The following is a 12,951-nucleotide window of genomic DNA, read 5'->3' as shown; positions in this document are numbered from 1 at the left end:
TAAGTTCAAGGAGGAGTGAGACACACACACAACAAGTTGGGACCTCCGCTAAGAAGGCCAGGAGACGCGTGTGTGTGTGTGTGTGTGTATTCGGTGGTACCTTGTGACAACGGAGGAAGAGTAGCCGTTTGTAGTCAGGATGAAGCTGTCAGTCTTGTGCTTCTGTTTCCTGCATTTGGCCTTCGTCAGCGGAGGACTACTCACTCGGAATGATCTCCAAAGTGGTGGCAGCAATTTGATCTCCAGGAAAGCAGGTGAGAAATGACCCATGTGATCCCCCCCCCAAACAAACATGACGGAATTGCATAAAAATATACTACTAATATGTATATTAGTAGGGTGACATGTAGTATGAGAGTGATATATCTATAGATCTATATGAAATCTATATGATCATCTATATGATCATATGATCATCCATATGATGAAATCTATATGAAGAATCTATAGATAGATTGTAGTAGTTACAGCTGTCAAATTACTGCATTAATCGTTTAGTGCATTAATTTTTAATCTCTAACTTTGTCATTTCTGTATGCAGTTGGCTTTTTATAAAAATGTGTTTTTATGCATTCTGGGCATGGATTGGCTGTCATTGTGTTTGGGCTTGGTCAGCAGAGGCTCCCATTGTGGTTGGGAGGGCACGGTGAGGAGCAGCGAGTTAACTGTTAACTATAGAGGGGCGTAAAAACAGAGCTGTCGTTCCAATTAATGTGAAATGTAGATTTTAAAAAGCCTCCGTTTGATTGCTTCATAAAAGTAAATACATTATTTTATGAATCATTAACACACTTTTTTTGTTTATATATCTGCCTCAATAATGTCATGAATTTTAATGTAAATACACCACATTAGCAGACCCATGTTGACCAATAGAGGTGAGTCAGTACCAGATATTTCCTGCAGTCTGTTATTCGGCGGTAATGAGAAAATTATATCATATAATTAAAAAAAAGTTTCAAATTCATTGATTCCTTGATTACATCTGACAAATTAGCTCAAATAGGTGGCAGTTGTACGGCCTTCACAAGACAATAAACACATGCGTTCCTGTCAAAAATGTTCCCGTCACGTAATTCCACGGCTTCGCCTTTGTTGAAACGTTAATTTGGGCCGGTAACATGAGACTCTTGAAGAATTGGAAGAATTTGCCACATGTGAGCTCAATATTGTGACCATCATTAAGGATGGTGACCATCATTAAGGATGGTGACTGTCATTAAGGATGGTGACCATCATTAAGGACAAAGATCAAGGATGACGAGGAGGTGAATCATAACTTTAATGCAAAAACTAAACAGGCTACTGTCTGCCGAACCACAGGAAAACATCAGGAAATTTAACCGTCCTCTCAGCACCCGGGCACACATACAGTCTAGACCCGGCCTGTTGCAGTCACAGACAGTTTCTCAAAGCAATATATCAGTAAAATAAAAACATATGATTTTTCATTATCTAATCTCACTGGACTCACCCTCACAACAAAGCCGTACACAGTGTTGCATTCAAGGAATTTTCACAATAATGTTGCACCGGGTCATTTGGAGATGGCTCCTGGCCCGCATGTGGCCGCTAATTAAATATGTCTGGGGTAGGTAACCGTTGGCAACACATTCATTAAATGAGTCACTGTGTACCGCACGTCCTTCGCTGCTCAGAGGGTTGTGATAGTTAGCGCCTACAATCAACATTTGATACATTTAGTTGAAGCCTTGTTTTGGAAAAATGAAGTAACTTTGAGTGTATGACACCGTACTTGGACAATAAGGGGCAATGTGAGAGGAAAAGCTCACATTACTATTGATACATTCTGTTGGCTTTTCAGTATGAGTGTCTTCATGCAAGGTAGTCATGCCTGAACTATACAAAGCCTTCAGCGGAATGGCAGCAGTACTCAAACTAAACAATGGACCTTTCAACCCAGTACAGCAGGGGCAGCTGAAGTGTTGCCCCGGGGGCCATTTGTACAAAAAAATCATTTTAATTCATAAGTAACACTTTACAATAAGGTACACATAATTACAGTAGTTAATGAGGAATTAATCTACCTAATACTAACCACTATTCATTAGCTCCTCATTAGTTCTCCATTAGTTTTTCAGTAACTACTCTAAATGTATGTACCTTAAGTCCTCATTAACCACTCTATTTATTAGTTCCTCATTAGTTTCTCAATAACTACACTATACAAACCTTAGTTCCTCATTAACTACTCTACTTATTGGTTCCTAATTAGTTCCTCAGTAACTAGCCTAAATTGATGTGCCTTAGTTCCTCATTAACTACTCGACTTATTAGTTCCTCATTAGTTTCTCAGTAACTACTCTAAATTGATGTGCCTTAGTTCCTCATTAACTACTCTACTTATTCGTTCCTAATTAGTTCCTCAGTAACTACTCTACTCATTATTTGTCCATTAGTTCCTCAGTAACTACTCTACTTATTAGATCCTCATTGGTTTCTCAGTAACTACTCTAAATTTGTGTGCCTTAGTTCTTCATTAACTACTCTACTTATCAGTTCCTCATTAGTTCATCCGTAACTACTCTAATTAGTTACTCATTAGTTCATCAGTAACTACTCTAAATTGATGTGCCTTGGTTCCTCGTTAACTACTCTACTCATTAGTTCCTCATTAACTGCTCTAATTATTAGTTCCTCAGTAACTACTCTATATTTATTAACCTTAGTTCCTCATTAACTATTCTACTTATTAGTTCCTCAGTAACTACTCTAATTAGTTACTCATTAGTTCATCAGTAACTACTCTAAATTGATGTGCCTTGGTTCCTCATTAACTACTCTACTTATTAGTTCCTCAGTAACTACTCTATATTTACTAACCTTAGTTCCTCATTAGTTCTTCAGTAACTACTCTAACTAGTTCCCCATTAGTTCCACAGTAACTACTCTAAATTGATGGGCCTTAGTTCCTCATTAACTACTCTACTTATTAGTTCCCCATTATTTCCTCAGTAACTACTCTAAATGTATGTACCTTATTGTAATGTGAGACCAATTCATTAAATAATCAATAATTAAAGTCAAAATATGAAAAGAAAAAGGTATTCTATTGAGAAACGGTCTCAATTGTATGTTATTATTATATTATATTCATATATAAGAATAAAGTAATTAATTCATTCATTCATTTTCTACCGAGAAAATCCTCACAAGGGTCGCGGGGGGATGGAGCCTATCCCAGCTGTCTTCGGGCGAGAGGCGGGGTACACCCTGGACTGGTGGCCAGCCAATCACAGGGCACATATAGACAAACAACCATTCACACTCACATTCATACCTATGGACAATTTGGAGTCGCTAATTAACCTAGCATGTTTTTGGAATGTGGGAGGAAACCGGAGAAAACCCACGCATGCACGGGGAGAACATGCAAACTCAGAGGGTGGAATTGAACCCAGGTCTCCTACCTGTGAGGCGTTCCCAGGCCAGGTGAGACACATAGTTTGTCTAATGAGTCCTGGGTCTTCCCCAAGGTGCCTTGAAAACCTCAGATTTTGGAAAATTAAATTGGGGGTGTATGATATAATGGGAATAAAGTCAAAATATTATGGGAAGAAAGTTAATATGTGCATTTTATAGGATCTTATAGTATCAGGGTGTACCCTGCCTCCGGTCCGTAGTCAGCTGGGATAGAAAATGGATGGATGGAAAAGATTTTGGATCAGTTTTGATAATTTGTAGAACCTGTTGGAAACATGTGCACAAACCTTTTTGGAAGGAGTTATATACAAAAATGGTCCTTCTTGAATCCTTTAGAACATTTCCTGGATCCACACGGTGATCCGAATCACCCCAGTTCTCCCATATCCCACCGATAATTCCTGAAAATGTCCTCCAAATCTATATATCCTTTAATTTTTCAGTATGTGGCCCTGCGTGGAAAAAACTTGGACACCCGTGTAGTAGAAGAAGTTTAAATGAGACAAATTGAGTTCATAAACTTAGCTTGTAAATGGTTTTAAGTCATTGCAGATGTTATCTCAGCTACTTTTATTCACCTGATTGAATGCAGAACGTCGATGCCAGCTTTTTTCGTGTGTTTTGTGCAAATCGATAAATCAATATTATCAGGTTGTCAACATTTTAACTCGGGGGGGCGTGGAAGAACGTCTGTTCCCTGGGATAGACGTGGAAAAGAATAAATGAGAACCATAAACACCTTTAAGAGGCGTGAGGTGTAGGCCGTGGAGATCCAGGAACTAAAAGGAATGCCGGAGAACTTCACCATCACCAATGACAGGTTGTGGGTTCTTCCTTGCTCCGTGGACAACCTCCTCACTAAATTTTATGGAAATTGGTTGTTGCCGCGTCATCCCACAAGGGTTACACACACTTTTTGGAGGTCCGCCCCGCGAAGGCTGTAGTTTGTGTTGTTCAAATGAGCATTTCCTTATTGGTTGTCTTTTATGAGCAGAACACAGTCAAAGAATTGTGCGACATGACGGTGCTTATTATAGAGCTGGAAAATGCTTTGAAAATCCCACTGAGGCCCTCCAGCGAACATAAAAAGGAAGTAGTGGAACAGATGGTTGGAACTAGAAGTCTGACGTGCATGAACGAGTCCAACCTTAGCGCACAGTGATTGTTTCATTGAGAAAAGGGAGTTATTTTTAAAAATAAGCACACAAGAGCGTAGAAAATAAGGTACTGTATATACACTATTTATTGCACGTTTATTGCACAGGAGAACACACTTTGGATGCATTCGCTATTGAATAAAGCAAAACAAGTCAAAATGAGTGTAAATATGACTCTTGTTGTCACTCCACAACCTGTGGTACAGAATAAGAAAGACAATCCACAATGACTTGACGTATATTCACCCTCAGGATTTATTCTTCTTCTCAAAAATAACACATCAGATATCATAAGATGATTACATCAACAATTACCCATTGTTTCCAGACACATTTCACATATTTCAATTAGCCTGCTTCATGCTATTAACTGTACATTAAGGCTTGCTAGCTATTGCTAGCTTGCTATTAGCCATTTCGCTTATGTTCAAATGCTCTACAACACATTTTGTAATCATTTTGCAGTCAGCTGTTTACTCTAGCAACTTTTTAAATATTTATATTTAATAATATATTTCAATTACCCAGTTTCATGCTATTAACTCTACATCAGGGGTGCTCATTAAGTCGATCGCGATCTACCGGTCGATCGCGGAGGTGGTTCTGGTCGATCGCGGCGTGACATTAAAAAAATATCATCCTAGCATCAATGCCGTCACTTGATTGATATACAGGGCAGCCATTCAGATGACAACTGAATTTTGACCTTTAGGTCACCGCTCATGCGTAAACAGCGATGCAAAGTGCTAAGCTAGTCTGCGAATTGCGTCAGATTTTAAGCCCTCGCTAAAGTTTATGGTCACTAAAATGAGTCAAGTAGCTGGACCAAGTAAAGAGGCAAAAACATATCACTTCCATATGGAATGGGAGGTGGACTTTTTTTTTCAGAATGTCTTTTTCGAAGTGCGTTTGCCTGGCTAACCTGGCTATCAGCAGCTACTGTCCGGACTATGCATCCCTGGCTGATTTAATTCAGTGCAAGTCATCAAAGTAAACTCAGGTAATTACAAAAAATGTTAATAGTTAATTATGTGTGTTTTGCAATATTGGCTCATTTGGTTATGTAAGGTACATCAACATACATTGTACGTACAAATAAGCCTCAATACATTTGAAAATAAATAGATGTTTTGCATTTTTGTAGTGGGTAGATCATTTTGACTCTGCCATTTTAAAAGTAGCTCGCATGCTGAAAAAGTGTGAGCACCCCTGCTCTACATCAAGGCTTGCTAGCTATTGCTAGCTTGCTATTAGCCATTTCGCTTATGTTCAAATGCTCTACAACACATTTTGTAACAAACATTTTGCAGTCAGCTGTTTACTCTAGCAACTTTCTAAACTCTTTACAGCTATTAGTACCAATTATCTCTACTTTGTACTAACCTGTTGTACAAAACAAGGAAGACAATCCAAGATGACTTGACGTATATTCATCCTCAGGATGTATTCTTCCTCTGTCGTTTTGTCACCGACTCTGTACCACCATCGCTGTTAGCACCCCCTAGTGGACCTTGTGGTATTACACCCAAACGTCAACAATGGAGATTTGGTTATTTTAGAAACAAACATAAAAAAAATAGTAGGGTGTCTTTTTTTCTTTTACAACTGAATTTTATATGTATGACATGAACTATTACAACTTTTAAATGCTCTAAACATATTGATGCATTTCAAACAGTTTTTTTAAATCATGTTACATTATCTTTTATGTACCTTACATCCCCATATAATAAATTTGATCTTTCAACAGGTCATCATCTGCATGGCAGCAGACAAAGGACGCTGTTTGCAAGACGAGGACAATATGAGCAGCAGAAGCTTCAGATGATGGTAATATTCATACATACGGCAGATAAATTATAGATAAATGTACATGGTAAAAGTAAATATTATTATTATTACACCTTTAGAGTCAGTCTCTTTGCTCAGCACATTTTCAGTCACACTCACATAGCACAATCAAATACAATACATACGGTATTTGGTTATACTGGCAGGCCATACAATATCTTTATAGCATTATTTTTATTTACAACTCACTGTATGTTTCCTTACACTATGCTGTACTTTACAACAGTTCCATACTACACTATACATATGATATACTATACTATGACTTGTGCTATATTTAATGTATATTTTACTTCTTAGATAACAAGAAATAGAAGAGTTGATACTAAAAACTCAGAAGGATCACTTACACACATACAAAGTACACATATAGCTAAATAATAATAAATATAGCATTCATTTCAGACTTAAAATAATGTAGTGATTTAACTCACGCCCATTTATGGTTAACCACGCCTACTTCCGGTTCACACCCCGCCCATTCCGATTACAGATACAGATTGTGGTGTACTCGCTCATTTTTACATACTGCATGGTATTTTATTCTACAATACCCATAGTACAGGTACTATACTGTACTATACTATACTGGTTTAGTATACGATACTGGTCTACTATACTATAGACCAGAGGTGTGGCCCAATAATGCTAATAATAGCAACAGGCTTCATCACATACAACATAAAGCTGACATGACATGACTAATCCAGAACTTGTATTTACCCCCCCCCCCACCAGAGGCCTCGAGGGATGCCAGTTCTCCCAAAGGACGACACTCCCACCAAGACACCACCAAAACCAGCCACCACCGTATGTTCCCAGTTGGGACAAAGCTGTATCCCCCACCAAGGATGCTGTGAGCCTTGTTCTGCCTGCCACTGCCATTTCTTCAAGGCCATTTGTTTCTGCAGGAGGATAAACATGCAGTGCAGCAAAAACACATAAAAAAAACACCCCAAAAAACGTGGGAGCGGACACATGCAAACACAGCGTGGATTGCATAGATAACACATGTTGTGTTGTTGCAGACATCCCACAAAGTCACTATTAAAATAGTCAATGGCCATTTGAATGACTTTATGTAACCTTTTGTGAAAAGCAACTTCTTGCACAGTATACTATGATGTCATGAATTAACTGAACAATATTACTATAATACCAATATTGTATCACTATTTTGTGTTCTTTTGTTACATTTATAAGGATTTGTTATTATGATAATAATGTGATATTAATGTGTTAGCAGTACTAGTACTGCATTTACTACAATTACCAAAAAACTAGAAATCGACTGATATGTTTATTTCAGGCACGATACCAAGCCCACTCATACTTGGAGCCTATATTTATATGCAGTAAAAGTGATACATACTTTAACTCAATTATTTTGCTTATTCCATGCAGTACAAGTCATCAGAGTACAGTAATGACTAGAAATTTACTTGGCTGTATTGTACCATTGGTAAGAAAATAAGCTATTTGGCTAATTAAAAAAAAATGCTATAAGCATAACTTCATCCATTTTCTGCTGCTTATCCTCACAAGGGTCGCAGGGGGTGCTGGAGCCTATCCCATCTGTCTTCGGGTGAGAGGCGGGGTACACCCTGGACTGGTGGCCAGCCAATCACAGGGCACATATAGACAAACAACCATTCACACTCACATTCATACCTATGGACAATTTGGAGTCACCAATTAACCTAGCATGTTTTTGGAATGTGGGAGGAAACCGGAGTACCCGGAAAAAACCCACGCATGCATGGGCAGAACATGCAAACTCCACACAGAGATGACCGAGGGTGGGATTGAACTCGGGTCTCCTAGCTGTGAGGCCTGCGCGCTAACCACTCACCCACCGTGCAGCTAAGCATAACTTCAAAAGAACAAAAAAAGTGAGTAAAAACAACTTAATTCTATTTACTACAACAAACTTGATTCTTGGTTTGTTCATTTAAAATTGGCTATCATGTCATCAATTTAAAAAAATATGATGATATTTTATCTCCGTTAGCATCTACCACCTTCACTCTTGCAGTTAGGTATACTTGTTTTATCACACAATGTTCTTCCATCACACGTTCTGACATACTGGCAGTTCAAATGAGGCTTGACTGCAATAAGTAGTAATATAAAAAAGATGAAAAAACATTAAGAAGCATTGATCCATAGCGCTCCATTAAGCTGTCAGTGTGCCGCGGAAGCTGACTGTGCACTGATGGCTTGTGGCTGCTTTGGTGCAAGGGGGGACCTCTCAGCAGCAACTGTTGCAGTTCCGTAACAACATCAAGGGTACAACAACACGTACTTTCACTTATAAGTCCTTAAATACCAGAAAACTCTCCAACAGTGCCAGAAAGGGTTTGGAATGTTACCAGATTTAGTGACAAAGCTGCCAAATTGGCAACACTGGGAGTGCAAACATCCATTAAACACCAATTAAAAACACATTAAGCATTTTTTTGTGTATCTTGTGTTTCTGTTTTAATAAACTTTAACAATCTGGAGTGCTGTCCACATATGGTCATGTTGTTTACATGTTTTATTAAGCTCACTGATGCTGTATGCTATATACAATAAAAATATAACTAACTACTACACTGCACGAGGGATTACATGTGCAGGGAATTCTTCTTTACATACAGGCTAGGAAATGTTTATACGGATTGACACTTGACAGGAACTCACCACAGAGAAATGTCTTCCAAAGAGAACCCCCCCCCCCCCCCCCCGCCCCCCTCGGGTGCTCCAAAAAAAGGGATTTACTTTGAGGTAAGTCATTTTCAAAAAGGTTCGACCCAGGAGTCTCTCGGATATTATTTTATGTGTCAAACTCAACTATCTGGGAGAAGTATGATGACAGGATATACTCGCATGCTGATGGCATGATAAACGGGCAACAGACCTGAGGGGGACAAGGATACCATGCTAACTATGGATGTCCCAATCCGATTTTTGGCTGTCGATCTGCAGTATTTTGAAGATCAGATGATATCGGTTTCAACCATGAGATCGGGCCGATGTACCATGATGAAATTTGGCTCTGTAGCTACAACGGTAGTTCCCCTTCTGTTAGTTGTTTATACTAGGGACTGTCAATAAATGACTATTGCGAGAAAGGGAAAAGGTCATATAATCCAAATAAGGATATAAAATAATAAGAATCGGTACCAGATCAGGTCGGATTGGTAAGACTATAAAACAAATCGGATGGGATCGGAAGCCAAAAGATGCGAATCAGGACATCCCTAATACTAACATTAACAGGATTGTGTAATAGAAATATTACGAACACAGCAATGTATCAATAAAACAACTAAACGCCAACACAGAAACGTACACAAACCGCAAAATGTGTGCATATTTTTTTCCATTTAAACTGAAAATTATTCTGTGGCACAAAACAGACCAAAGGAATGAGACTATTTTTGTTTAATGTTGACCATTAACCTATGAATAATCACAAAAGCAGCACAAATGACTATTTTTAACGGCATAAACGAGCACAAACCTCCCGGTTTGGACCATGTGGACATTAAAAGGGTGAAGGAAAATACATTTCTGGGGATCACAATAGATGAAAATATGAGCTGGAAACCTCATATTACAAATATACAACATAAGGTGGCCAGAAATATTTCAATATTGAACAAAGCTAAATTTGTTCTCAATCAGAAATCACTCCACACTCTTTATTGCTCTCTGGTTCTACCATATCTTACTTATTGTGTGGAAATATAATAATAAAAACAATCTTCACTCACTGAAAAAAAGTTCAGTAAGGATAATTCATAATGACGCCTACAGAGAACATACTAACTCCTTATTTCTAAAATCACAAATACTTCAACTTGCTGATATAGTTCATCTTCAAACAGCTAAAATAATGCATAATGCTAAAAATAACCAATTACCTAAAAATGTCATCCAATACTTCTCTACAAGAGAGGAGAAATATGATCTCAGGGAAGAAGTACATTTGAAACACTTATATGCTAGGACTACGTTAAAAAGCCATAGCATTTCAGTATGTGGAATCAAACTATGGAATGGATTGAGTAAGGAAATCAAACAATGCACAACGATGAGCCAATTCAAGAAACAATACAAGCAGTTGATGTTTGCTAAATACAAGGATGAAGAGTCTTGAACCAGTCATGATGTGCTTACTATGGTACCAGATGGTACCATTACCAACCTAAGACCAAGCTAAGCCTTGCAGAAAGTGTATATGCCTTTCAGCATGAAGTCTAATCAATAGCAGTCACAAAATTGAATTGCATTGTTCAGTGACGCGTTATGTAAAACATACCATGCGTGTATATGAAGGCATGGATGATCCCTAACTTTATCAAAGAAAAGAATCATGATTTAATATTAAAGCTGTACATACCATAGAAACCATATCGCCATGGTGAATGGTAAAAGCTCAGTGCGCAGGAAACGGGTTGAAATTGATCAAGCTAATATGACTGAAAAAGATCACTGGAAGGACGATGGATGGAAAATGCATCGGAACACGTAATGTAGAACAGGTGGGAAGCCAAAAAGGCAGCCAAGGAACAAACTTGAAAATAACATTTCAGTTGTCCCTCGCTACTTTCCGCTTTGAATAATAATAGAATAAAAAAGGTTGCCTTTTGACATTAATACGGCATTTCCAAGAATAAAAACAAATTGATGAACTTAAGTAAAAATAAAAGATTAGTCAAAGACATTATGGTCTGATGGTCATTTCAGGAAAAAAAACATGCCAAGAGTAAAATATGGTGGTGGTCATGTGAAGATCTGGGTCTGTTATGCTGTTTCAGGACCTGGAAGACTTGCTGTGATAAATAGAACCATGAATTCTGATGTCTACCAAAAAGATCCTGAAGGAGAATGTCCGGCTATCTGTTGGTGACCTCAAGCTGAAGCCAACCTGGGTTCTTCAGGTCTTCAAGTCTTCTTCAGGACCTGGAAGACTTGCTGTGATAAATGGAACCATGAATTCTGATGTCTACCAAAAAAAAAATCCTGAAGGAGAATGTCCGGCCATCTGTTGGTGACCTCAAGCTGAAGCCAACCTGGGTTCTTCAGGTCTTCAAGTCTTCCTCAGGATCTGGAAGACTTGCTGTGATAAATAGAACCATGAATTCTGCCATTGACCAAAAAAATTCTGAAGGAGAATGTCCGTCCATCTGTTGGTGAGCTCAAGCTGAAACCAACAAGTCCACCTCTGAATGGAAAACAAAAAGTGTTTTGGTCCCAGTATTGACCCCTGGGGTACTCCACGTGTAATATTTAACTTGCTGATATATGTTCTCCTAGCTTTACATGTTGCTTCCTGTCAGCTAATTACCTTTTGACCCAAAATTAGAACGGTACGGAATCCTTTGAACTAATTTTATTATTAGGATGTCACGATTGATTGTATCAAATTATATTTCTGCGATCTATAGCATTAGTGATTTTCTCCGTAATTTCAATCAATGCCATGGCGGTTGAAATGTTAGCTCTGTAGCCGTACTGACTATCTGCCAGTATTTAATTCCTATTAATAAACGTGTCCAACCTGTTATCGAATAGCTTCTTGATAGCTAATTTGTCCACTTCCTGTTGTATACAAAGCAACATGTTAAACATTTAAAAATGCTTTTGTTCAATTCATACCCCAGATGACTTACTTTGTGGAATAATAACTATATAACAGTTGTACTCATTACACATCAGTACACATTACTCATAAGTTATTTGGAGGATCCACGCAGGAGAGGAGGAATCGTGTAGGGAAGGAAAGACAAACATGAACACACACACATGCAGCCAACTGCTCATCACGCCAAACTCATGTCAACAAGATGGAGTTGGCAGAGTTCAGGGTTTTATGCTGCCGATTCCAATATCGATCACCCAGATCTGAAATTGGCTATCGATCACACAAGAGTTTCCGTGGTATGTGTTGGCAGTTATGTTTAATTGTTATTGTTTTGGATGAAAGTGGACGACAATGTACACTCCACAAAAGGGTCGCTGCAGGCTGCAGTAGTACTACCTCCCCAAGGGTGATCTGTTTTTGTGACCTTATGTAATAAATCCTGTTAAACTTCCCCCAATCAAGAAAATATCTCTCAGGGTCCAGAAGATCCTGGCAACGCTCACGCACACATCATCAATCAGCGCTGTGGATCCTCTTGGTAAAGCTATTGGATATATTTCAACTCACAAACAGGTCAAAATACAGCATAGAAAATGCACAGCATTAATGAATCATGGATGTTCAAAGACCTCATGAGTGATATTGGAGATGTGCAGTATTCTGTCATATACATGAAAGCACATACATTTTTTTACACTTGGCATGTTTGAGATGGCTCATGTGTTTTGGTTTCATTTGCTGTTGCTACGCAAAATATATACTCGGGTTTTTGGTTTTTTTTTTACGTTAGCTATACTTTCATCCTATGAGGTAAAAGATCCGTTCGAAGGAGTCGACTCGTTCACGAACCTCACATCTCTTGCA

At 38.4% G+C, this 12,951-nt stretch overlaps 1 protein-coding gene across 1 annotated transcript; it reads left to right on the top strand.

Annotated features, from left to right (window-relative positions):
• The first annotated feature begins 75 nt into the window (after positions 1–75).
• Positions 76–7,873, top strand: LOC131108920 (uncharacterized). Its single transcript, XM_058060355.2, has 3 exons — positions 76–254; positions 6,352–6,431; positions 7,191–7,873. The coding sequence occupies exons 1-3, from the start codon at positions 140–142 to the stop codon at positions 7,395–7,397; spliced, it is 402 nt and encodes a 133-aa protein (XP_057916338.2). The 5' UTR covers positions 76–139; the 3' UTR covers positions 7,398–7,873.
• The last annotated feature ends 5,078 nt before the right edge of the window (positions 7,874–12,951 follow it).

Source organism: Doryrhamphus excisus, linkage group LG7 (genome assembly GCF_037039965.1).
Source record: "Doryrhamphus excisus strain RoL-2023G ecotype Guam linkage group LG7, RoL_Dexc_Guam_v1.1, whole genome shotgun sequence".
In the NCBI taxonomy this organism is placed as follows: domain Eukaryota; kingdom Metazoa; phylum Chordata; class Actinopteri; order Syngnathiformes; family Syngnathidae; genus Doryrhamphus; species Doryrhamphus excisus.
This window is presented reverse-complemented; position numbering and strand designations above follow the sequence as displayed.

What these genes read in the sequence shown, in the direction of transcription:
- LOC131108920 (XM_058060355.2), top strand. Translation starts at nt 140, where the DNA reads ATGAAGCTGTCAGTCTTGTGCTTCTGTTTCCTGCATTTGGCCTTCGTC. An exon ending in TTTGATCTCCAGGAAAGCAG is followed by an intron (nt 255 to 6,351) that starts GTGAGAAATGAC and finishes ATCTTTCAACAG; the next exon opens with GTCATCATCTGCATGGCAGC. An exon ending in AGCAGAAGCTTCAGATGATG is followed by an intron (nt 6,432 to 7,190) that starts GTAATATTCATA and finishes CCCCCCCACCAG; the next exon opens with AGGCCTCGAGGGATGCCAGT.